The 27,276-nt window shown below is 42.5% G+C and overlaps 2 protein-coding genes across 2 annotated transcripts in view; one reads left to right on the top strand and one right to left on the bottom strand.

Moving 5' to 3' along the window:
- Positions 1-534, bottom strand: part of LOC121586430 (gamma-enolase) — a 30,305-nt gene extending 29,771 nt beyond the window's left edge. The window contains exon 1 of the mRNA XM_041903102.2: positions 436-534. Within this exon, the coding sequence (XP_041759036.1) occupies positions 436-445 (10 nt within the window). The 5' untranslated portion in view covers positions 446-534. The remainder of the gene's footprint in view (positions 1-435) is intronic.
- On the top strand, positions 485-26,032 carry LOC121586431 (cell division control protein 42 homolog). The gene is made up of 6 exons (XM_041903104.1): positions 485-569; positions 4,429-4,533; positions 23,159-23,231; positions 23,647-23,756; positions 24,376-24,573; positions 24,891-26,032. The coding sequence occupies exons 2-6, from the start codon at positions 4,429-4,431 to the stop codon at positions 24,978-24,980; spliced, it is 576 nt and encodes a 191-aa protein (XP_041759038.1). The 5' UTR covers positions 485-569; the 3' UTR covers positions 24,981-26,032.
- The last annotated feature ends 1,244 nt before the right edge of the window (positions 26,033-27,276 follow it).

Genomic DNA, 27,276 nt, shown 5'->3' with positions numbered 1-27,276 from the left:
AGCCAGGCAAGCGATCCTTCCCCTAATTCACAAAGTAGCCCACTTGTTAGAAGAAAAAATAAATAATGTGTTACTCACTCCTGCTAGAATAGCATTCAGTAGTACTCACCTCACCTAACTCATATCTCCTGTGGCATGACTCACCGCTAGGCAGTTCCGGGCTTGCTCTGAACATGTACGGACTCTCAATGTGCACTGATCAGTAAAGCAATACTGCAGATTTATTAATTATTTTTAGTGAAAAACGTTTTACCAATGTCAACCCCTCTCCACTGAAGATCACCTGCCTGCCCTAATAAAAGCTATTCAAGGTTGTCTCACCACTTACCAAGGACAATGTATGTAGTCTCTATGGAGGATGTCTCTCTTTTGCTCTCTAGATTTTCTTATATAACTAAGCGGGAGGGTAGATAAAAAGGTAGAAGATATACTCACTAAATGCCATTTGATGAGCCACATATGGATGAACCTCAAGAATCTTAGGGGCTGGGTTGTATGAAACGCCTTCTTTACAGTGAGCTCTCGCGAGCGAATCCCAGATGTGACAACGCCTGTGGTGGATTGATAAGGTAGGTAAACTTTTGCAATCTACGTCTGATTTGTATAAGATAAATCGTGAAATGTATGTTATGTAGAAAGAGTACAAATTAACTTTTATATTTGGAACAACTTAGTGTATGTATTAATTTTAAAAGAACCGCATTAGCAGTTGACAGCTAGCTAACCAGCTGCTAAGAACGTTAGCTAACTTTTGTTTGTTTTTAACTAGTTAACGTTACGTGCTGAAAGTGTCTACATAGCAAATTGGGAAAATAACATTTTTTTTTGTTTAGTTTGCTTCGTTATGTTTTTTTAAATGACATGGCACTGAAAATGATTGAGGCGAAATGGTTTTACAGGCCTTTTCTGAGATTTAGCTAGCTAACTAGCAAGCTAACGTTAGCCTAGCGAGCTATGATAGGTAGCCAGATATAAAACGCTCTGTTTAGTCGGTTTGGCAAGCTCTAGTTGAGATTTGGTATTATTAAAAACTTTCCATGAGTGTTTTGCTTTTTTTATTTGCTAGTTAGCTTGCTACCTTCACCTTACCTCGAACTTTGTATGCGGAAGTGACGCTTGCTAGCTAGTAAGCAACAATGTAGCAATTAGCAAGGTTTGAAAGTGCTAACAATAACTATCTAACGTTAGCTGGTTAGTAAGCTAGCTATAATTGTGCCCATATTATTCATGCCTGTTATGGTATAGTGAATAACAATTCTTAGGAAAAAAATTGCTTATTTAAAGTTAGAGGTTGCCTAGCCTACTTCCCACAGCGTTTGCTTGCCTGCAATCCTCCTCTAATAGTTAGCGTTATTCACAGTCTGAAACGATGCCATATTTTTTGGGAACGGGTCTCAGGATCTCTGCAAGCCAGAATGTTTTGTCTGTTTTTATTGGACAGCATTTAGAATTAGTATTGTTGTTAATTACTTATGTCTTACTCCTAGCCCAGCCAAGAACCGTTAAAAATTATAAGACACTCATTGATGTAAACAAGAGATACTCTATGTAATATAATAATATGCCATTTAGCAGACGCTTTTATCCAAAGCGACACAGTCATGCGTGCATACATTTCATTTGTGTATGGGTGGTCCCGGGGATCGAACCCACTACCCTGGCGTTACAAGCGCCGTGCTCTACCAGCTGAACTACAGAGGACCACTAATGACGAGTTGGTCTTATCTCTGCTCTAAGAGCCAATTTATGCTTGATCCGAAAATGTAGTCTGAGGAGCTGTATGGATGGTGTGACGCAATGGCGGGTCCTCTGGAGGCACGCAGAGGCCAAATTGAGCTCTGTACCGCATCGCCTTGGCCTCTCAAATTTTGTAACAATGCGGAGGGCTTGGTATAGCTCCGCGTTTAGGTCCTGTATAAATACAAACTCACTTCCTTGACAACCGCTCTGCGCTGCTCCACGACGCGCAAAAAGTATGTTTGCTTGATTTCTGCGAAAAAATTATTTACCATGTAGTGCCTTTAACAATGGGAGTCGTTGTCGCAACAGGGCTCCGACAGACCAAACCCCTCTTTCCGTGGTAATTTTCGTGGTTATGGTTCCAGAACTGACACACCCACTCATTTTAAGCCTACACATTTTAACAACATGCTGGTCGCGTGGTTTCAAACGTTACATAGGTACACAAATCTCTGGGGTGAACCATTGATTAGAAATGGCATTTAAAAAACGGTGATATATTTAAGCAAACCCCCGAGGTGCCTTATTGCTATTATAAACTGGTTACCAACATAATTAGAGCTGTAAAAATAATTGTTTTGTCATACTTGTGGTATATGCTCTGATATACCACGGCTTTCAGCCAATCAGCATTCAGGGCTCGAACAACCCTGTTTATAATAATGAAAAGAGGGTACAAGAGTGTGGACATACCTGCTTCGTCCTGCAACGAGCCATTGTTTACAGACAGATGGCTTGTTGCGGAAACTTCTGTAGCCTGGCGTCCTTGATCAACCAAATTGAAACTATTTGGTTTCACCAAAATAACATTTCCAGTCAACAGAGGCATATCCAATCTCTCTAGGAACAATACTTACAATTCATTAGGTTGAATGTGTATTTCGCTATCAAATAAGCATTTAAAACATTTCTATCCAGGGTCTCCCATTTTCCGCCTGTAGAAGTGGTAAATTACGTGGTAGTTTACTCTCGCGAAACTGCGTGATCTAGAATGAACTACAATGGCAGCTCACAGGCGCAAAATGGGAGACCCTGAATAAAAACGTGTTTTAAACTTGTATTTGTTGGCGAAGGACCCATTCAACCCGGCGTATCGTAAATATTGTTCCTACAGATTTTGGATATGGCTCTGTTGACTGAAACGTTATTTTGGTGAAACCGAATAGTGTAGATTTGGTTGATCAAGGACGCCAGGTTACGGAAACTTCCACAATGAGCCATGTATCTGTAAACAATGGCTTGTTTCTGGGCAATGCAATATACATACCTGAGTTAGGGGGCAAACAAACTACTCATCTGATACAGCAGGGCGGATACGCATGTAAACAGACACAACTCCGATATAAAAAAAGTTGCAGAGGTTCCACGTGTATACTTATGTCAGTACATTCGGAACAGCATTACGAAACTTCTATTAGGCCTATATCAAATAAACCACACTTAGCAAATTAGCAATAAAACATTTTAGTTTGCCCAAATCTGACACACTCATAAACCAGGTTTCCATCCAACCTTTTTATGCGTGTAAAGTACATGTCGGATAAAACATGTCACGACAGGCCTGATGGAAACAGCTAATTTGTCGGTACACTTTCCAAATGACGACAAAACAAACGCTAGACAAGGTGGAAACCCTTTAATGCACAACAATAATAACCATCATATTGAAGTAAACTTGGAGTCATGCGATGATATGTTGTGTGGTCCTCCCACTACGACTCAGGAAAGCATGCAGTTTATTAGGCTACAGATGAAATAAGTTATGATGAACTTCACAGGGTGGTGAAAGTGCAAGGTGATGAGATTGATGCTCCTTTTCAATAAATATTGAGGGTCTTATTCTGGTGACATGGTGAAATAATCCATAATAATCTAATCGTGTAGGTAGCCTACCCGCACTGTATCTGCGAGCTGTTGGCTAGAACGCACGTGCCAAGACCAGAGTGGGCACATTCGCTATATAACGCAACATTTGTTGTGACAAAACCATCAGAGTTGAAAATGCGATGAAAACCCATTTATCTGGTATTTTTCATCTCAGGTGGAAACATTTGCATATTGTTTTTATACAGATTTTGGGATATTCGCATGAAAATTGGTCGTCAATTGGATGGAAACCTAGCTACAGACCTGAATACAAGTCCCCACTTGGTCTGTTTATCTCTGTATCTCGCGTGGACAGATTTTGATGGGAGTGGAGCCTCTCGCTTCACCTCTTCATCTTTGTGTAAACCCTTTGCAATTGTCCTTTAATTTACCAAATGAACAGGTATGTGTACTGCTCAGCAACATACTGGTCACAGGGCCTTGTGCTGTAAACGGTTTATTACACAGCCTCCCCTGTTTGGACTGTCTGACAGCCTATTGTGTGCACTTGAGCTATCAAGATGCGTGGAATTCTTACCACTTGTTATTCACAAACGCACTGTTGGGTCTGTGGCCAATGGGTCATACAATGGTGGTGTCTGCTCTCTCTCATGCCCACCCTCTCATGATGTGTATTATCTTCTCGCTCTCATCCTTAGTGTGATAAACCAAAGATGATACACCTATTCTCTAAATTATGACTACAGCTACCAAAAAGACAGTTCATTTGCTGATTTTTTTTGTCTTCCCCGATTGGTCTGAAGTTTCACTCGCATAAGTATATTCAACCCTGTTTATGTCTCCCTCCTTCCATCCATCCAGATGCAGACCATAAAGTGTGTGGTGGTGGGTGACGGTGCAGTGGGAAAGACCTGCCTGTTGATCTCCTACACAACCAATAAGTTCCCCTCGGAATACGTCCCCACGGTGAGTGGTACTGATTGGAGTGTTGTCAAGAAAGGTCTTTGAGTGGGGGCATGGCCAAGTGTCAGGGTTTGTCAAGTGTCTAGGATAAGGGGTATGCAACAGGAGCCACTGCAGTTTGTGCCGTTTGTTCCAGACCATTTCTAACACATTTCTGATTCAACTAATCCATTTTAAACCACTATTGAATGAATCCGGTGTGTTTAGTGCTGAACAGGAACAAAAGCCTCCACACACTGTCTGTAATTCTTTATGGCTGGAGTTGCCAATCATTGATCTGTGCAGAATCTCAAATATAGAATGGGTTTTGATAAGAGAAGGTATTTGTTTTCTTGCTGAAAAGAGCACCCCTTTGAGGAAGAGCCAAACTCGTATGGAATTGGTTGTCAGTTAGCCCATATCAGCTATCAGTGACTGACATAACAAGAGAGAAACTGTAGAAATTGCACCTTGTGTATTCTACTATTCTAACTCACAATATTAAGTTGACTGAGTTCCCAAAAAACCCACAACATTATTTTGGGGGTGGGATGGGGGGATTTATCCGAGGGCCTTCAAAAAGGGGGCCGCCAGTTGTCCATCCCTGAGGTAGCCTAATCCTATAGCTCACCAACTTGGGTAATCAGTTATCAGCACAGTGCTGTACCAGAGCCTGGCAGAGAGAGTCTGTCGACTCAGTCCTCTTTCCAGTCAGGCCCAACTGGGTGTGTTCATGTTGTTGGCCTGTAAAACAGACCCAATTGTCTCCATGATGTTTGTCTGTCCTTCTGTACTCAGTACAGTGCACTCTTCTCATAAGAATCACGTGGCAATTTACGATTTTTAATTCTAAGCAGATGACTCAAAATCCTCAAACAATGCACAGTGTTGACAACTACTGGTTGATTTGGTAGGTATTTAAATACTCTTACATGTACAGAAATAGGCTGAGATTACCTGCAATTGGCCTAGTGTAGGCTTATATTAGATGCATGTAGTGCATTCTTATAACCTAATTTATTGGTGAATACAGTCCTTGTACTACTGCATTTGGGAGTTGAAACATCTGAATATTGGTATAGTGTGGACAGTCGCTGTTGTAGAGGCAGGTTTTGTTTTTACCCACCATTCTCCATGGTATTAGGCCTAGCTCTGTCCAAACACATTATTGTCATGGTGATCAGAGATGTGTTTTTGACTTTGCTTGGTTGCTCTTCAATGTGTGCTGCCTGCCGCGCCTTTCCACTGCATGCCCCAACGCCTCACTGTTTTTATGTCTAAACTTGAACTGCCCTAAGAAGCACGGCCTCCCATGGTTTCTCAACCCAATAGAGACCGAGACTGTTCTCTCTCTGGATCAGATAACGGATAAGTTGACCAAGGGTGTTTGGCAGACTGAAGTCCATAGTTGCATCTTAATAGTCGAAAGTGTCTTCCTCGTCTCCTCGCTTTCGTCTTTCAGCACTGATGTGTAAAGAAATAGGCCTATGATATATAGCCTACCTCCTGGGAAATTGCTTTCACCTCTCCAGTTCTTTCATATTCAGACAGTATTCAGTAATTCAATAGTGTTGTCACGATACCAGAAGTTTGACTTCGATACCAGGTTTAGTATCACGATAATCGATACCATCACGATACTCAATACCAAAATGATACCACAGCAAAAAAAGACAGTATATTAGCCAAAGTGCACAGATGAAAAACAATCTGTTTCCTTTCCATTTGGGACTTATTTTATTGTACTGATCAACAACATTGGCATAAAATAAGCAATCTCTTATTTTATAAAAGTGTGCGCTGTCTCTAAGACCTAATGACATCATTCACACACACAGTGAGAGAGACGTGACCTAGGCGAGGAAGACTAAGTGAATGGGTAAATTGTTTTTTTACATTGCCCGGTGCCCCGGGCCGGCGAGGTTTGCTCATTTCGACCATTCCATTGATCCTAAGGAGAAATCTCCACTCACCCGGGACACGCAAAATGAACTTGCCCAATGAATAACGTTTTTTTGGCAGTGACTGTATGGTTTTTGGTGACAATCAGCTTTGAAATAAGCATATTTAGCGTTATGGTTTGCATATTATCACAAACAAAGTACTAGGGTAGTGAATTGATGTTAGCTTCAGCTGTAAACTAGCAAGGAAAGTTGGCCTACAAAGCTGGAAGCTACCGGTATCTTCTTGCGTTGTAAATTGTTCTAGCCTTTAATGGGACTGTTTTGCGAACAGTAATTAACAGTTGCAACATTTCTATATGCCGTGTTGCATTATTAGTGTGTTAACTTCTGTGCAGCAAGAGTGTGGAGCTAACATGATACAGCCATAACTCCCAGTGAGTGCAGTGATTCCTCAGGACAGGCTAGAGCTAGCAATGAGTAAGTGGAGCAGGCACAGTACGCTCGCGCTATAAGGTGACATCAGCTTCACTGATAGACAGACTTGATCCTCTCTCAATCAGTAGACGACGTGTGACACATTTGATAGAAGTACCGAAAGTAACAAACCAAGTACCAAACCGTTTTTCATGTTCTAGTATCGAAAAAGTACAGAAGTTTCGGTATACAGTGCAGCACTAGTATTCAGTCATTTTCAGTGCAGTTAAAGGAGAGGTGACAAGGAGAGGAAGACATTTTAGACCATTGAGATGCACCCCAACTCTAGCAAGCATGACTTGTGGGTAGGGCTGTAAGGGTACACGTATTCGTACTGAACCGGGACCTCTGTTCGGTACGCACTGTGTACCCGAATGAATACATAAAAAAATGTCAAAAAATGAAAACACTATAGGCAATGCCTACGCTGCGTTGTATGAAGTTGCCTTGAGAGTAAATCTGAGCTGAGAAAACATTGTAGGGTATTCTGTTAAAACAACTACAGTTATGCGCACGTTGAAATCAAAATTCTAATCTTAATTTCAAGATATCCTTCTGTGAGGCGCAGCCGGGAATTCTGTTGATGGGGAGTGGTGGGATCGATAAACCATAATTGGTGGATACTCCATCATCGTTTAAATCTCCAGTTTGGGAAAATGTTGGCTTCACAGTCGATTACAACAGCGATCGACAGAGTTGTGGATAAAAAGTTAATAGTATGTTCTCCACTGCTCAAGGAGAATAGCCTATGCAGAGTGGCGCGTGTGGCTTGTTGTTTTTGTCGGCCAATCACAAGTCATCAAAGCGCCAAGTCATAGAGCAGGGGTGTCAAACGTCCGGCCCGCGGGCCGGATCAGGCCCGCAAACGGGTTTAATCCGGCCCGCGAGATGATTTCGGAAAAAACAAAACATTTTTTTTTGTAAAGTATAAAAATGCGCTGCAATTTTTCAATAAAATAAACTGCTGTTCCAATTGCGTCCACTGGATGGCGCAATAGCAATTGTGTTAAGCAAGCAAACTGTTTATACCGGGGCAGAGCAAGTAGGTCAAGCACGTGCAGCCAATGAGCTACTTTGTTTTGCCCGCGATATTTATTACGGCTTCTACTTTTAACATTATGTGCTTTGGCACCCTCATTGCCCCAATATGTCTCTGTCAAAAAAGAGAAAAGTGGACGCAGAGTGCAGAGTGTTCCAAGAAAAATGGTCATCCTATTTATTCACGGAATTGAATGGGAAAGCTGTATGTTTGGTGTGTTCAGAGCATGTTGCAGTGCTGAAAGAATATAACCTTCGTCGCCACTATGTGAGTCTTCATGCCGACAAATATGACAACTTTCAAGGACAGCGGAGATGAGAGAAGGTGAATGAACTGTTGGGGGATCTGAAGAAACAGCAGTCTGTGTTTACTCACAGCCGAGACATTAGTGACGCTGCAGTGAAAGCTAGCTACCTCATTGCTAATGAAATCGCAGTGGCTTCAAAACCATTTAGTGAGGGTGAATTTGTAAAAACATGCATGATGAAGGCAGCGGAGATTGTGTGCCCTGAAAAGCGGCAGGCTTTTGCAAATATCAGCCTGACAAGAAACACAGTTGCAGACAGGATTTCCGATCTTTCAGTGGATTTGGACAGCCAGTTGAAGCAAAAAGTAGTCATTTATTGCGTTTTCGGTTGCAATTGATGAAAGCACGGACATTACAGATGTTGCACAACTGGCCATTTTCATCCGCGGAGTTGATGACACATTGACCGTCACCGAGGAGTTCGTGGAGTTGGTGCCGATGACAGATACAACGACAGCAGCTGATATTTTTACCGCACTCGTCGGCGCGCTGGACAGGGTCGGAGTGGACTGGTCCCGCGCTGTCAGCCTGGCTACAGATGGTGCGCCCTCAATGATCGGGAAAAAAGCAGGCGTTGTGACAAAGTTCAGAGAGAAAGTGCAATCTGCAAATGGAGGACGTGATTTTTTGACTTTTCACTGTATTTTGCACCAGGAGGCTTTGTGTTGCAAGTCATTAAAGATGGATAACGTCATGAAGGTGGTCATCCAAACTGTTAATTTCATCCGATCCAGAAGCCTGAATCACCGTCAGTTTGACAGCCTTCTCAGAGAGAAAGACCACATCTATGGCCTGCCATACCACACTGAGGTAAAATGGTTAAGCCGAGGTGCTGTGCTGAGGCGTTTCTTTGATTTACGAGAAGAAATTGAACAGTTCATGGAAGAAAAGGGCAAACCAGTGTTAGAATTTCATTCCGCAGAATGGATGCAGGACCTTGCATTTATGGTGGATGTTACAGAGCACCTGAATAACTTGAACAAACAGCTGCAAGGGCGCAACAAAGTTGTCACGCAGTATTATGACAGCATACGTTCTTTCAAGTTGAAGCTGTCATTGTGGGAGACGCAACTTGCCGGTGGTGATGCAGCTCACTTCCCCTGTCTGAAAAATGTGTGCGCGACCCAACATGTGGCAGACATGAAGCGGTTCAAATATAAAATAACGGGACTGTTACGGGAGTTTGAGCAACGCTTTCAGATTTATGTTTATATGTTTTTATGTTGATGTGCTATTGTTTTTAATTTATTTTATTTGTATATTTAACCTATTCTTGACTCTGTGGTTCTTGCACTTGTTTGGGGAACAGGATTTCATTATTTTTATCTACATTTCTGCCTGAGAAATGACACCCTGATATAGTTCTGTGATCTGTGAAACAGTTCTGTTAATCACTGAGGCATTGTGTGTTTGTGTGTTCTTTTTCTTTAGAATGTTCAAATAAACTTGACGTGTTTTATGATTAATAGTGATGTTGTGCTTGTACTATTTTGGACACACTGTCCTCAGGCTCCAGCTTTATGTTGTATGTTGATCGTATTAAAACAAAGAAAACAATCTGAAGTTGTTGTTTTTAAGTTATATATATATACCATGATTTTTCCAGTCCGGCCCACTTGGGAATAGATTTTCCTCCATGTGGCCGCTGAGCTAAAATGAGTTTGACACCCCTGTCATAGAGCCTCCGTGTGTGGCAAAGCAAGTTAGGAGATTATCTAATCAATGGAAGATGGAATTAGTTTAAATGAGAAGTATATGCTATAACGAACAAGAGCTAACAGGTAGGCAGCTATTTAATCATTTGAATGGAGGTGTTATTTGTAACTAACTGTAGGACAGGAAGAAAACGCATGCCGACTCAATTAGACTAGCTCGCAGGCTAGCTCTTAGCTAGCTATTTTAGCCAACTAATAATAATAATAATAATAATAAGCCATTTAGCAGACGCTTTTATCCAAAGCGACTTACAGTCATGTGTGCATTCATTTTTACGTATGGGTGGTCCCGGGGATCGAACCCACTACCCTGGCGTTACAAGCCCCATGCTCTACCAATTGAGCTACAGAGGACCAACCACCTTCTCTCGGTTTGATGCAGTCAAGAGAGGTACTACGTAATCATATAGGATGATAAATAACCTAGCTATGACAAGCTAGAAGTTAGTCTACTAGCGCCAGTCGGCTCGGTTGGTTGCTGCCTCTACCTTGCTCCCGTTTCACTTGCTCACTGTATACACACCGCAAGGCCCCTCCTCCGCCTGCTCTCCCTCATGCTGTATCAGCTCTGGTTAATAAAATAGCTTAGAAATTGACTTTTCTGCTGCTTCCCTCATTGATCCAACCACGTCTATACAGAACCTGTCGTCCTCGGGTCCGTTCAGAACAGGTCTCTGTATTGAAAAATGTATTTATGCATATTTGTTCAGGTGGGACAGTATAAAAAAATAAAGATATATATATATACATTGTATGCACTCACTAACTGTAAGTTGCTCTGGATAAGAGCGTCTGCTAAATGACTAAAATGTAAATGTACTTGTGGGTGCATCTCAATGGTCCTCTCCTTGTTGCCCAGTGAGGCTCAAATTCAAGTGTACTAGGATGAGGCCTGAGATGAAACAGGGAGTGGACAGCCAGGGAAAAAGGTAAATTGGTGGTTTAGTGACTACACAAGGCAGGAATGTCAGGAATCTCCCACCCAAATTAAAGGAATGTCCCTCATGCGCCACACTAAAGTAATAGTAGTTAACACTGTTGCTCATTCCCAGGTGACAGCCATAAGACAGCCATTCTTTTTATATAGAATGCCAGCAGTGATTTAGTGTTTCACACTAGTCCACATTTTCCAAAGCAATGTCAAGAACTGCCTACACCATTTTCAGTCACTTTTTGCACCCCACCTAAGTAATGGTGGGAGAAACACTGGTTGGGCTAAAGAGAGAATGTGTTTTTTACAAATTTCCTTCAAAGTTTGCTGACCTAAAAATAAGCTTGAAAATGATACTGCCCATGAACCTGCGCTACGGTAGTCACTGTCTACGCAGTATTGTGTGACGGAGACAACATGAGAAATGGCAATGCCATTCAGCTGCATTTGGGACAAAGCATAGTTGTTTCATCAGCACATATAAATGAGTCAGACAGTTTCTCATTCTTACTGAACAGTAGGTGGCTTCATTGCCTCTACAGGGAGGCACCTTAAGAGGAACGCAGTGAAACATTCTGAATTTATTTTATTTATTTAACTAGGCAAGTCAGTTAAGAACAAATTCTTATTTACAATGACTGCCTACCCCGGCCAAACCCGGACGATGCTGGGCCAATTGTGCGCCGCCCTATGGGACTCCCAATCACGGCCGGTTGTGATACAGCCTGGAATCGAACCAGGGGGTCTGTAGTGACGCCTCAAGCACTGAGATGCAGTGCCTTAGACCGCTGCGCCACTCGGGAGCCCATTGGTACCCTACGTACGCAACACAAGAATGCGTACCATTTTGCGTAGCTACTTGTAGTTCTTCCATGCGTACATATGGTATAAATCAGGGCTTACTTAGTTGACAACATGGTTCCCTTTGACCACCTGACACTCTAAGTGTCATAGACTGTTCTGTCAAGGGAACCAAAGTGAGGGGTTTTCATGTGTTGTGTATATAATGGGAAATTGGCCTAGGTTATGAAACTGAACCTAGCCACAGCATGACCATATTCCTGTATCCATACCTGTACCATATAGATTAAATGGTTACAAAGATAGGAAGAGGTCTGTCTGTATTAAAGAGATGCTCTGCTTTTTTTCACCACACTCTACAAAGCAAGTCCTGCAGGCTCTAGTTTTATCGTATCTTGATTATTGTCCAGTCATATAGTCAAGTGCTACAAATACATACCTAGTTAAGCTGCAGCTGGACCAGAACAGAGTGGCATGTCTTGCTCTGCATTGTAATCAGAGGGCTAATATTAATAGCATGCATGCCAGTCTCTCTTGGTTAAGAGTTGAGGAGAGACTGACTGCGTCACTTCTTGTTTTTATAAGAAACATGAATGTGTTGGAAATTCCTAATAGTTTGCGTAGTCAACTTATACACCGCGCTGACACACACACTTACCCACCAGACATGCCACCAGGGGTCTTTTCACAGTCCCCAGGTCCAGAACAAATTTCAAGGAAACGTACATTATTGTAAGTGAACAGAAAACCTGGTTTAAAAAAAACTAATAAAGCAACACCTCACGGTACAACGCCTCTCCCCCATGTGACCTACTTATTGTGTGTATGTACTGACATGTATGTGTAACTGATAGATGCACACACACAATATACATGTTAATGTTTTTAAATGTATGTAAAGTATTTTGTCTGTAATGTATTTTTCATTATGTGTCGGACCCAAGTAATACTAGCTGTCGCCATTGGAGTCGGCTAATGGGGATCCTAATAAATGTAATTATGTAGGACTACTGTGAACTCGCACTCTGTGGAAATAAATAATCTAAAAGAATCCATCCAGTTTTGAAAATGTTGGTTGTATTGTGATCCTTATTTCCTTGCTATTGATTCAATAAAGAAATTGTTCACAAAAAAAGTTAATAATTTATACAACACAACACAATTCCACAGATGTCTCAAGTTTTGAAGGAGTGTGCAATTGGCATGCTGACTGCAGGAATGTCCACCAGAGCTATTGCCAGAGAATTGAATGTTCATTTCTGTACCATAAGCCACCTCAACGTCATTTGAGAGAATTTGGCAGTCTGTCCAACCGGCCTCACAACCGCAGACCATGTGTCACCATGCCAGTCTAGGACCTCCACATCTGGCTTCTTCACCTGCGGGATCGTCTGAGACCAGCCACCCGGACAGCTGATGAAACTTTGGGTTTGCACAACCGAAGAATTTCTGCACAAACTGTCAGAAACCGTCTCAGGGAAGCTCATCTGTGTGCTCATCGTCCTCACCAGCGTCTTGACCTGACTGCAGTTCGGCGTCGTAACCGACTTCAGTGGGCAAATGCTCACCTTCGTTGGCCACTGGCAAGCTGGAGAACTGTGCTCTTCATGGATGAATCCCAGTCTCAACTGTACCGGGCAGATGGCAGACAGCATATATGGTGTCGTGTGGGCGAGCGGTTTGCTGATGTCAACATTGTGAACAGAGTGCCTCATGGTGGGGTTATGGTATGGGCAGGCATAAGCTATGGACAACGAACACAATTGCATTTTATCGATGGCAATTTGAATGCACAGAGATACCGTGACGAGATCCTGAGGCCCATTGTCGTGCCGTTCATCTGCCTCCATCAGCATGATAATGCACACTCCCATGTCACAAGGATCTGTACACAATTCCTGGAAGCTGAAAATGTCCCAGTTCTTCCATGGCCTGCATACTCACCAGACATGTCACCCATTGAGCATGTTTGGGAGGCTCTGGATCGACGTGTACGACAGCGTGTTCCAGTTCCCACCCATATCCAGCAACTTCGCACAGCCATTAAGGAGTGGGACAATATTCCACAGGCCACAATCAACATCCTGATCAACTCTGCAAAGGAGATGTGGCGCTGCATGATGGTGGTCACACCAGATACTGACTGATTTTCTGAACTGCATGAACTGTAACTCAGTAAAATCTTTGAAATTGTTGCATGTTGTGTTTTATGTTTTTGTTCAGTGTACATAGGAGAGTCACAGCTTTGTGAGTATGTCATATATTTCTCACCTTTTAATATTGAGTTCATGGCACCACTTTACAATCGGAGCAGGCTATAGTTAGTTGATTCGCCTGCGGAGCGTTCCATTTGCAGTGAATAGGACTACATCAAGTAGTCTAGGCCTAGCGCTGGAAAGTTTTTGTAGGACATTAGCCTAGATTTACTGTTAGATTAATCAATTAGCCTACATGGCTATCTAGCAGCAATATCATATTTAGAGTTAGCAATCTAGCTAAGTGTTTTGAGTTTCCACTTCCTCAGGTGGTGAATAATATAGCTTATACAGTGAGGGGAAAAAAGTATTTGATCCCCTGCTGATTTTGTACGTTTGCCCACTGACAAATAAATTATCAGTATAATTTTAATGGTAGGTTTATTTGAACAGTGAGAGATAGAATAACAACAAAAAAATCCAGAAAAACGCATGTCAACAATGTTATAAATTGATTTGCATTTTAATGAGGGAAATAAGTATTTGACCCCCTCTCAATCAGAAAGATTTCTGGCTCCCAGGTGTCTTTTATACAGGTAACGAGCTGAGATTAGGAGCACACTATTAAAGGGAGTGCTCCTAATCTCAGCTTGTTACCTGTATAAAAGACACCTGTCCATAGAAGCAATCAATCAATCAGATTCCAAACTCTCCACCATGGCCAAGACCAAAGAGCTCTCCAAGGATGTCAGGGACAAGATTGTAGACCTACACAAGACCATCGCCAAGCAGCTTGCTGAGAAGGTGACAACAGTTGGTGCGATTATTAGCAAATGGAAGAAACATAAAATAACTGTCAATCTCCCTCGGCCTGGGGCTCCATGCAAGATCTCACCTCGTGGAGTTGCAATGATCATGAGAACGGTGAGGAATCAGCCCAGAACTACACGGGAGGATCTTGTCAATGATCTCAAGGCAGCTGGGACCATAGTCACCAAGAAAACAATTGGTAACACACTACGCCGTGAAGGACTGAAATCCTGCAGCACCCGGAAGTTTCCCCTGCTCAAGAAAGCACAAATACATGCCCTTCTGAAGTTTGCCAATGAACATCTGAATGATTCAGAGGAGAACTGGGTGAAAGGAAAGTGTGGTGGTCAGATGAGACCAAAATGGAGCTCTTTGGCATCACCTCAACTCGCCGTGTTTGGAGGAGGAGGAATGCTGCCTATGACCCCAAGAACACCATCCCCACCGTCAAACATGGAGGTGGAAACATTATGCTTTGGGGGTGTTTTTCTGCTAAGGGGACAGGACAACTTCACCGCATCAAAGGGACGATGGACAGGGCCATGTACCGTCAAATCTTGTGTGAGAACCTCCTTCCCTCAGCCAGGGCATTGAAAATGGGTCATGGATGGGTATTCCAGCATGACAATGGCCCAAAACACACGGCCAAGGCAACAAAGGAATGGCTCAAGAAGAAGCACATTAAGGTCCTGGAGTGGCCTAGCCAGTCTCCAGACCTTAATCCCATAGAAAATCTGTGGAGGGAGCTGAAGGTTCGAGTTGCCAAACGTCAGCCTCAAAACCTTAATGACTTGGAGAAGGTCTGCAAAGAGGAGTGGGACAAAATCCCTCCTGAGATGTGTGCAAACCTGGTGGCCAACTACAAGAAATGTCTGACCTCTGTGATTGCCAACAAGGGTTTTGCCACCAAGTACTAAGTCATGTTTTGCAGAGGGGTCAAATACTTATTTCCCTCATTAAAATGCTAATCAATTTATAAAATGTTTGACATGTGTTTTTCTGGATTTTTGTTGTTGTTATTCTGTCTCTCACTGTTCAAATAAACCTACCATTAAAATTATAGACTGATCATTTCTTTGTCAGTGGGCAAACTTAGAAAATTAGCAGGGGATCAAATACTTTTTTCCCTCACTGTATATGCACAAAGATGTTGGGAAATGATCTGAAGAGCCAAAAAAACATCTCTTAATTCTGGATCCTATTTTGACAAATTGCACATCAAAATATCAATCATGCATTTCCTGGATATGTTAGATGAAATGGCTTACTTTTTTAATCATAGGCTACCATCTCAGTTGTGTTACTTGGCACTGGAAAGAAATGGTAAAATACTCTCTATTGTATAGTACAAGACATTCTACTGCAAGGATCACCAACTAATATTCAGCTACGGCCCAAATTATTTTTTTATTGAGCGGCTGGTCAGGAGGCCAGAACATAATTACAAATAATTAGTAGACTGCAAATTGACCGCAAGAAGCCCGGTCAGATATAATATTTGAATAAAACATAATAATTTCAAACCTTGCTTACATTTGTGTATATATAATATATCTGTCTATTATGTGTGGGAATACTTTGGAACAGATTTCCCAGATTAAAATCACTTGGAGCTGATGTGCTGTTTTTTTTTTTTTGTATTTTATGTCCAACAAGTAAAAAACAAATAGATAATTATTCATGTTTTTGCTCAGAAAACTTGGGGGGGGGGCAAATAAAATCACCCGTGGACCGCCAGTTGGGTAACCCTGTTCTGCTGTATAGTACAAGACTTTCCAGAGGTTTGGAATGAGGCAAAACCTGCCACACACTCATCTGATATCTAATAGTGAAAGAGGACACTTAACACAGTCATACTGACACCGGATAGGAACATCAAAAATAAAGTATTGAGCAACTTTTGGCTTTTGGCCTTTAAGCACTGCCCCAATGTCAATCAGACAGTTCTGTGGTTGCCATGGCACTGTGAAATAGCCTAGGCAGAGACCTCTGTAAATATTGTACATGTTTTGATATTTAAAAAATATATGTTTTGTTGCATAAAAAAACTAATATTTGGGGGGTTTTGATTGCTCTGGGTTTTGTTCACCTACATCTGGTTGTCTTGACTCACAGAGTTGCAGATCTGAGATGAAATGCCTACTTGTTTGGCTTGATAGCTAGTGAGCTACCTAGTTAGCTGGCTATTTGGATGTAAATAATGCAGCACTGTTGTTTTTTTTCATCTGCTTGGAAAGACAACAACAACTGCATGCGATGTCCAGGGATGGCAGAGAAGGCTAAAGGACTGGTTCCTAACTACTGTCTGTGTGGTGGCTTTTGAGCGCTTTTTCAGCAGCCATGGCATTACCCAGGTGGGTGCCACATTTTCGGCAATGGAGTACCAGTACCTGCGGAGAAGCGGCTTCTGTGGAGGAACTGAAGGTCAGCGAAACCAGTGGGGTGCCCCGACAAAGAGCTTAGGGCCTGTTTGTCAGACTGCATTTGTTTCTCCCTGGATGTACCAACAATGCCCCCTTCACTCAAGCTATACTGCCTTTCCAGCCCACTGCCTCAACTCCCTTTCCATCATCCGGAACCAACAACTAGCGAGACTTTTCAATCTCCATCACATACTTTTTTATTCCTGGACTACAATGGAAATAAGGCAGACTTTTTTGTGATATCCCTGTCATGTTTTTAAAATGTATACTGCGTATATACACTACCGGTCAAAAGTTTTAGAACACCTACTCATTCAAGGGTTTTCTTTATTTTTACTATTTTCTACATTGTAGAATAATAGTGAAGATATCAAAACTATGAAATAACACACATGGAATCATGTAGTAACCAAAAAAGTGTTAAACAAATCAAGATTCTTCAAATAACCACACTTTGCCTTGATGACAGCTTTGCACACTCTTGGCATTCTCTCAACCAGCTTCACCTGGAATGCTTTTCCAACAGTCTTGAAGGAATTCACACAATTGCTGAGCACTTGTTGGCTGCTTTTCCTTCACTCTGCGGTCCAACTCATCCCAAACCATCTCAATTGGGTTGAGGTTGGGGGATTGTGGAGGCCAGGTCATCTGATGCAGTACTCCATCACTCTCCTTCTTGGTAAAATAGCCTTACACAGCCTGGAGGTGTGTTGGGTCATTGTCCTGTTGAAAAACAAATGATAGGCCCACTAAGCCCAAACCAGATGGGATGGCGTATCGCTGCTGAATGCTGTGGTAGCCATGCTGGTTAAGTGTGCCTTGAATTCTAAATAAATCACAGACAGTGTCACCAGCAAAGCACCCCCACACCATAACACCTCCTCCTCCATCCTTTACAGTGGGAAATACACATGCGGAGATCATCCGTTCACCCACACCGCGTCTCACAAAGACACGGTGGTAGGAACCAAAAATCTCCAATGTGGACTCTAGACCGAAGGACACATTTCCCACCGGTCTAATGTCCATTGCTCTTGTTTCTTGGCCCAAGCAAGTCTCTTCTTCCATGAAGGCCTGATTCACACAGTCCCCTCTGAACAGTTGATCAATCAATCAATCAATTTTATTTTATATAGCCCTTCTTACATCAGCTAATATCTCGAAGTGCTGTACAGAAACCCAGCCTAAAACCCCAAACAGCTAGTAATGCAGGTGTAGAAGCACGGTGGCTAGGAAAAACTCCCTAGAAAGGCAAAACCTAGGAAGAAACCTAGAGAGGAACCAGGCTATGAGGGGTGGCCAGTCCTCTTCTGGCTGTGCCGGGTGGAGATTATAACAGAACCATGCCAAGATGTTCAAAAATGTTCATAAGTGACAAGCATGGTCAAATAATAATCAGGAATAAATCTCAGTTGGCTTTTCATAGCCGATCATTTAGAGTTGAAAACAGCAGGTCTGGGGACAGGTAGGGGTTTCGTAGCCGCAGGCAGAACAGTTGAAACTGGAATAGCAGCAAGGCCAGGCGGACTGGGGACAGCAAGGTGTCATCATGCCCGGTAGTCCTGACGTATGGTCCTAGGGCTCAGGTTCTCAGAGAGAAAGAGAGAACGAGAGAATTAGAGAGTGCATACTTAAATTCACAGGACACTGGATAAGACAGGAGAAGTACTCCAGGTATAACCAACTAACCCCAGCCCCCGACACATAAACTACTGCAGCATAAATACTGGAGGCTGAGACAGGAGCGGTCCGGAGACACTGTGGCCCCATCCGAAGAAACCCCGGACAGGGCCAAACAGGAAGGATATAACCCCACCCACTCCGCCAAAGCACAGCCCCCGCACCACTAGAGGGATATCCCCAACCACCAACTTACAATCCTGAGACAAGGCCGAGTATAGCCCACAGAGGTCTCCACCACAGCACAAACCAAGGGGGGCGCCAACCCAGACAGGAAGATCACGTCAGTAACTCAACCCACTCAAGTGACGCACCCCCAGGGACGGCATGAAAGAGCACCAGCAAGCCAGTGACTCAGCCCCTGCAACAGGGTTAGAGGCAGAGAACCCCAGTGGAGAGGGGAACCGGCCCGGCAGAGACAGCAAGGGCTGTTCGTTGCTCCAGCCTTTCCGTTCACCTTCACACTCCTGGGCCAGACTACACTCAATCATATGACCTACTGAAGAGATAAGTCTTCAGTAAAGACTTAAAGGTTGAGACCGAGTCTGCGTCTCTCACATGGGTAGGCAGACTGTTCCATAAAAATGGAGATCTATAGGAGAAAGCCCTGCCTCCCGCTGTTTGCTTAGAAATTCTAGGGACAATTAGGAGGCTCTGCGTCTTGTGACCGTAGCGTACGTATTGGTATGTACGGCAGGACCAACTCGGAAAGATAGGTAGGAGCAAGCCCATGTAACGCTTTATAGGTTAACAGTAAAACCTTGAAATCAGCCCTTGCCTTAACAGGAAGCCAGTGTAGGGAAGCTAGCACTGGAGTAATATGATCAAATTTCTTGGTTCTAGTCAGGATTCTAGCAGCCGTATTTAGCACTAACTGAAGTTTATTTAGTGCTTTATCCGGGTAGCCGGAAAATAGAGCATTGCAGTAGTCTAATCTAGAAGTAACAAATGCATGGATTAATTTTTTCTGCATCATTTTTGGACAGAAAATTTCTGATTTTTGCAATGTTACGTAGATGGAAAAAAGCTGTCCTTGAAACAGTCTTGATATGTTCAGTCAAAAGAGAGATCAGGGTCAAGAGTAACGCCTAGGTCCTTCACAGTTTTATTTGAGACGACTTTACAACCATCAAGATGAATTGTCAGATTTAACAGAAGATCTCTTTGTTTCTTGGGACCTAGAACAAGCATCTCTGTTTTGTCCGAGTTTAAAAGTAAAAAGTTTTCAGCCATCCACTTCCTTATGTCTGAAACACAGGCTTCTAGCGAGGGCAATTTTGGGGCTTCACCATGCTTCATTGAAATGTACAGCTGTGTGTCATCCGCATAGCAGTGAAAGTTAACATTATGTTTTCGAATAACATCCCCAAGAGGTAAAATATATAGTGAAAACAATAGTGGTCCTAAAACGGAACCTTGAGGAACACCCGAAATGTACAGTTGATTTGTCGGAGGACAGACCATTCACAGAGACAAACTGATATCTTTCCGACAGGTAGGATCTAAACCAGGCCAGAACTTGTCCGTGTAGACCAATTTGGGTTTCCAGTCTCTCCAAAAGAATGTGGTGATCGATGGTGTCAAAGGCAGCACTAAGGTCTAGTAGCACGAGGACAGATGCAGAGCCTCGGTCTGACGCCATTAAAAGGTCATTTACCACCTTCACAAGTGCAGTCTCAGTGCTATGATGGGGTCTAAAACCAGACTGAAGCATTTCGTATACATTGTTTGTCTTCAGAAAGGCAGTGAGTTGCTGCGCAACAGCTTTTTCTAAAATTTTTGAGAGGAATGGAAGATTCGATATAGGCCGATAGTTTTTTATATTTTCCGGGTCAAGGTTTGGCTTTTTTCAAGAGAGGCTTTATCACTGCCACTTTTAGTGAGTTTGGTACACATCCGGTGGATAGAGAGCTGTTTATTATGTTCAACATAGGAGGGCCAAGCACAGGAAGCAGCTCCTTCAGCAGTTTAGTAGGAATAGGATCCAGTATGCAGCTTGAAGGTTTAGAGGCCATGATTATTTTCATCATTGTGTCAAGAGATATAGTACTAAAACACTTAAGTGTCTCTCCCGATCCCAGGCCCTCGCAGAGCTGCTGCAGATCCAGGACAGCTAAGCCCTGGAGGAATACGCAGATTCAAAGAGGAGTCCGTAATTTGCTTTCTAATGGTCATGATCTTTTCCTCAAAGAAGTTCATGAATTTATCACTGCTGAAGTGAAAACCATCCTCTCTTGGGGAATGCTGCTTTTTAGTTAGCTTTGCAACAGTATCAAAAAGAAATTTTGGATTGTTCTTATTTTCCTCGATTAATTTGGAAAAGTAGGATGATCGAGCAGCAGTGAGGGCTCTTCGGTACTGCACGGTACTGTCTTTCCAAGCTAGTCGGAAGACTTCCAGTTTGGTGTGGCGCCATTTCCGTTCCAATTTCCTGGAAGCTTGCTTCAAAGCTCGGGTATTTTCTGTATACCAGGGAGCTAGTTTCTTATGACAAATGTTTTTCGTTTTTAGGGGTGCAACTGCATCTAGGGTATTGCGCAAGGTTAAATTGAGTTCCTCAGTTAAGTGGTTAACTGATTTTTGTCCTCTGACGTCCTTGGGTAGGCAGAAGGAGTCTGGAAGGGCATCAATGAATTTTTGTGTTGTCTGAGAATTTATAGCACGACTTTTGATGCTCCTTGGTTGGGGTCTGAGCAGATTATTTGTTGCGATTGCAAACGTAATAAAATGGTGGTCCGATAGTCCAGGATTTTGTGGAAAAACATTAAGATCTACAACATTTATTCCATGGGACAAAACTAGGTCCAGAGTATGACTGTGGCAGTGAGTAGGTCCAGAGACATGTTGGACAAAACCCACTGAGTCGATAATGGCTCCGAAAGACTTTTGGAGTGGGTCTGTGGACTTCTCCATGTGAATATTAAAATCACCAAAAATTAGAATATGATCTGCTATGACTACAAGGTCTGATAGGAATTCAGGAAACTCAGAGAGGAACGCTGTATATGGCCCAGGAGGCCTGTAAACAGTAGCTATAAAAAGTGATTGAGTAGGCTGCATAGATTTCATGACTAGAAGCTCGAAAGATGAAAACGTCATTTTTTTTTTTGTAAATTGAAATTTGCTATCGTAAATGTTAGCAACACCTCCGCCTTTGCGGGATGCACGGGGAATATGGTCACTAGTGTAACCAGGAGGTGAGGCCTCATTTAACACAGCAAATTCATCAGGCTTAAGCCATGTTTCAGTCAGGCCAATCACATCAAGATTATGATCAGTGATTAGTTCATTGACTATGACTGCCTTTGAAGTGAGGGATCTAACATTAAGTAACCCTATTTTGAGATGTGAGGTATCACGATCTCTTTCAATAATGGCAGGAATGGAGGAGGTCTTTATCCTAATAAGATTGCTAGGGTGAACACCACCATGTTTAGTTTTGCCCAACCTAGGTCGAGGCACAGACACAGTCTCAATGGGTATGGCTGAGCTGACTACACTGACTATGCTATTGGCAGACTCCACTAAGCTGGCAGGTTGGCTAACAGCCTGCTGCCTGGCCTGCACCCTATTTTATATTTTGATGTTGAGATGTGTCTGTTACTTGAACTCTGGGAAGCATTTATTTGGGCTGCAATTTCTTAGGCTGTTAACTCTAATGAACTTATCCTCTGCAGCAGAGGTAACTCTGGGTCTTCCATTCCTGTGGTGGTCCTCGTGAGAGCCCCCAAAAAAAACTTGATGGTTTTTGCGACTGCACTAGAAGAAACTTTCAAAGTTCTTGAAATTTTCCGTATTGACTGACTTTCATGTCTTAATGTAATGATGGACTATCATTTCTCTTTGCTTATTTGAGCTGTTCTTGCCATAATATGGACTTGGTCTTTTACCAAATAGGGCTATCTTCTGTATACCCCCACTACCTTGTCACAACACAACTGATTGGCTCAAACGCATTAAGAAGGAAAGACATTCCACAAATTAACTTTTAAGAAGGCACATCTGTTAATTGAAATGCATTCCAGGTGACTACCTCATGATGCTGGTTGAGAGAAAACAAAGAGTGTGCAAAGCTGTCATCAAGGCAAAGGGTGGCTATTTGAAGAATCTCAAATGTATAATATATTTTGATTTGTTTAACTCTTTTGGTTACTACATGATTCCATATGTGTTATTTCATAGTTTTGATGTCTTCACTATTATTCTACAATGTAAAAATTAAAGAAAAACCCTTGAATGAGTAGGTGTTCTAAAACTTTTGACCTGTAGTGTGTGTTTTTTTAACTGGCAAATAAAATCAATCGATCAAAACTCAACATGTTACGTTGAAATCCCTAATGATTTATCATTTTTCTCTCTCTCTTCCTCAGGTGTTTGATAACTATGCGGTGACAGTGATGATCGGAGGGGAGCCCTACACTCTGGGGCTGTTCGATACAGCAGGTAAAACAAAATGGCCGCTCTCTGCTACATGAGCGCTTCCTAACTACAGTGTCTTGAGCCTCGACTTGTAATACCTTCTTCTCACTCACCATGGTCTGCCTGTATTATTTTCACATGGTGCTTACGTGGGCATTATGGATCGTGTTTCTCGCCAGGCATCTAATCGTTTAACATTGCATGGGTAACTCACCTTGTGCACTAGCCTATGTAGTGATAGCATGTACCATGGTGTCTAAACTAGTTTTTGTGTTTGTGGGTTAGTCTACTGATGTGTTAGTCCACTGAGCTCAAATATTAGCTAGATAATGTAGAGCCCATTGTGTAGTTGCTTATTTAGGCTTTTTCTTGCATATGAAAGGGATCCTTGATGTAAAATCCTAAAAATGTTGCTGTCTCACTCTGTCACCCTCCCCAGGTCAGGAGGACTATGACCGACTGCGACCGCTCAGTTACCCCCAGACAGATGTCTTCCTTGTGTGTTTCTCTGTCATATCGCCCTCCTCCTTTGAGAACGTCCGTGAGAAGGTGTGTGTGTGTGTGTGTGGAATATAACTTTATTGTCCATTGGTTAGAACGGACATTCGTTTTCGGCCTTTCCCAACACCCCCAGATACAAACACACACACCTGTGACTTTTTTCTAGCCCATGTCTTTACACCTGTGTTTCTCTGTAAACATAGCATTGTGTTCCTCTTCCGTGTGTGTTGGGGTTAGTATTCTTTCTCTCCCCTCTCTTTTTCTCTCTCGCCATTACTCACACCTGCATAATTAAGCAATAAGGCCTGAGGGGGTGTGGTATATGGCCAATATACCACGGCTAAGGGCTGTTCTTATGCACGACGCAACGCAGAGTGCCTGGACACAGCCCTTAGCCGTGGTATATTGGCCATATATCACAAACCCAGAGGTGCCCTATTGCTGTAATAAACTGGTTACCAATGTAATTAGAAGAGTATATATTTTGTCACACCCGTGGTAGACTGTCTGTAATACCACGGCTTTCAGCCAATCAGCATTCAGGGCTCAAACAATCCAGTTTATAAAAGTATATATAACATGAAACACTCCCATACTCAATGGACATAATATACAGCAGGATCAGAACCCGGGTGGGATCCTAATATGCCCCCCTCCTCTCCCACAGTGGGTCCCAGAGATCTCCCACCACTGTCCGCGTACACCCTTCCTGCTGGTGGGCACCCAGATGGACCTGAGGGACGACAGCAACACGGTGGAGAAGCTGGCTAAGAACAAGCAGCGGCCCCTGGCCCCTGAGAGTGGAGACAAGCTGGCCCGGGACCTCCGGGCAGTCAAATACGTGGAGTGCTCCGCCCTCACCCAGGTGTGTGTGGGTGCGTGTGTGTGTACGTGTGTACATGTGGGCGAGAGATACAATCTCTATCTACTAAGTCTCTGGCCCTCATTCAGGTAAACAGGAAATGGTGGGTGTAAGTGACTTGAATGGTTTCTGAAAAGTAACTTCCTCTCACTCTATCGACCTCTGTCCTCCTTTGTTTTGATAGATGTCATATTTACTCACTAGGAACTACTAGCGGATGATGGCTACTGTCGACAGCATTTCAAATTGCAACTGTGGACATTTTGAAATTAGGACAGTGGATCAATTAGTAAATTGACCTCTCTCTCTCTCTCTCTCAGCGAGGTCTGAAGAACGTGTTTGACGAGGCCATCCTAGCTGCGCTGGAGCCGCCAGAGACCAAGCCCAAGAAACGCTGCGCACTCTTATAAAACATTTTAAATGGGGCCAAAGAACCAGGGGAAAGACATAACAGGAAAAAAAGAGACAGGCGGACATGGGGAACAGACAACAGACAGAAAGCTGGAAGGGGTGTAGGGGGAGGGAGCAAGAGGACAAGTGAGACATTCGTTTAATAGTGCCTTCAGCAATAGAGGTGGGGAGGGGCGATGTTGGGTGGATGGGTAACAAACAGAGACATAGAAATACATCCTAATATATAATAGAATGTATATCTATGTTTCTTGTAACAAGCTGATCAATTCTCTTCCTAACCAGTATAGTCCTTCTTAAAAGGAGAACGACAGAGCAATATAGGGAAGAGACAAGGTTTTGAAACCTCTATTGCCTTAAAGTTACAGTACAAACAAAATAAGTTAGACAAGAAGAGGAAGAGACAGTGTGGAATTTATTTTGTGTTTGATGATACTAAAAACTGACTGGAAAAATTAGCTTAAACTGCGCAATCTAGACGCGCACACACACACCGGTCCTTTACTCCCTTCAACCCACAACTGCTTTTTCTCTTTCAAATTGTCCGCCTTAGTTTTGAAAATCCTGCTTCTTCCAAGATGAACTCTTCTTCTTCACCCACTATTTGCCATCACCGCTCCAATGAAAACTACAAGCGCTTCTTTCTTCTTGGTTTTCACTGCCCCCTAACATGAACTGAATTTCAACTTACTTCCTTTTTTTTCCCATTTATTGTTTTGGAGATGATGGTGTATTAATGACGATAATAAGAGTATTATATATTTTTTGGCTCTTTATTTCCGGGGATACCCCTAGTGGTTAGCGATTTGGACACTTGAATTGTTTTTTATATGTTTTTGTTATTATTTTGATGGTTGTGTGCCAATGTGTTGAGTGTCACTGGTTTCATTTGACATAACAATCATAATATGCCACTAATGACTACGTAGCTGGTTGTGATATCAGTAGTAATAACAGCAAAAAGCAATAATGGTTATGAGTAACAATAATAGCTCTGTTGAAGCATCCTCATCCGGTTGTTTGAAATAAAAAAATTACTTTAACTTGAAAATGGTCTCTAACTTGAACTATTCTCAATTTCCCCATAAAGAATAGTATGTATGTGTATACAGTTGAAGTCGGAAGTTTACATACATACAACATAGCCAAATACATTTAAACTCACTTTTTCACAATTCCTGACATTTAATCCTAGTAAAAAAGTCCCTGTTTTAGGTCAGTTAGGATCACCACTCAGAATAATAGTAGAGAGAATGATTTATTTCAGCTTTTATTTCTATCATCAAATTCCCATTGGGTCAGTAGTTTACATACACTCAATTAGTATTTGGTAGCATTTCCTTTTAAATTATTTAACTTGGGTCAAATGTTTCAGGTAGCCTTCCACAAGCTTCCCACAATAAGTTGGGTGAATTTTGGCCCATTCCTCATGACAGAGCTGATGTAACTGAGTCAGGTTTGTAGGCCTCCTTGCTCGCACACGCTTTTCAGTTCTGCCCACAAATGTTCTGGGCCAAAAAAGGAGTAGTAAACAGCGTTGTATGAGATCTTCAGTTTCTTGGCAATTTCTCCCATGGAATAGCCTTCATTTCTCAGACGAGTTTCAGAAGAAAGTTATTTGTTTCTGGCCATTTTGAGCCTGTAATCAAACCCACAATTGCTGATGCTCCAGATACTCAACTAGTCTCAAGAAGGCCCGTTTTATTGCTTCTTTAATCAGCACAACAGTTTTCAGCTGTGCTAACATAATTGCAAACGGGTTTTCTAATGATCAATTAGCCTTTTAAAATGATAAACTTGGATTAGCAAACACAACGTGCCATTGGAACACAGGACTGATGGTTGCTGATAATGGGCCTCTGTGCGCCTATGTAGATATTCCATTAAAGATCAGCCGTTTCCAGCTACAATAGCCATATAAACTGGGTGGTTCGAGCCCTGAATGCTGATTGGCTGACAGCCATGGTATATCAGACCGTATTTTTTTTTTACTGCTCTAATTATGTTGGTAACCAGTTTATAATAGCACACCTCCTCTGGCATTATTGCTTAAATATATGTGTGTATTCTGAACAAAAATATAAATGCAACATGTAAAGTGTTGTTTTCATGTGCTGAAAAAAAAATCCCAGAAATGTTCCATACGCACAAAAAGGTTTTGTGCACAAATTTGTTTGCATCCCTTCTAGTGAGCATTTCTCCTTTGCCAAGATAATCCATCAACCTGACAGGTGTGGCATATCAAGGAGCTGATTAAACAGCATGATCATTACACCAGTGCACCTTGTGCTGGGG

This window comes from Coregonus clupeaformis, chromosome 17 (genome assembly GCF_020615455.1).
Source record: "Coregonus clupeaformis isolate EN_2021a chromosome 17, ASM2061545v1, whole genome shotgun sequence".
Taxonomy (NCBI): domain Eukaryota; kingdom Metazoa; phylum Chordata; class Actinopteri; order Salmoniformes; family Salmonidae; genus Coregonus; species Coregonus clupeaformis.
The sequence above is the reverse complement of the archived record's forward strand: the minus strand, read 5'-3'. Positions and strand labels throughout refer to the sequence as shown.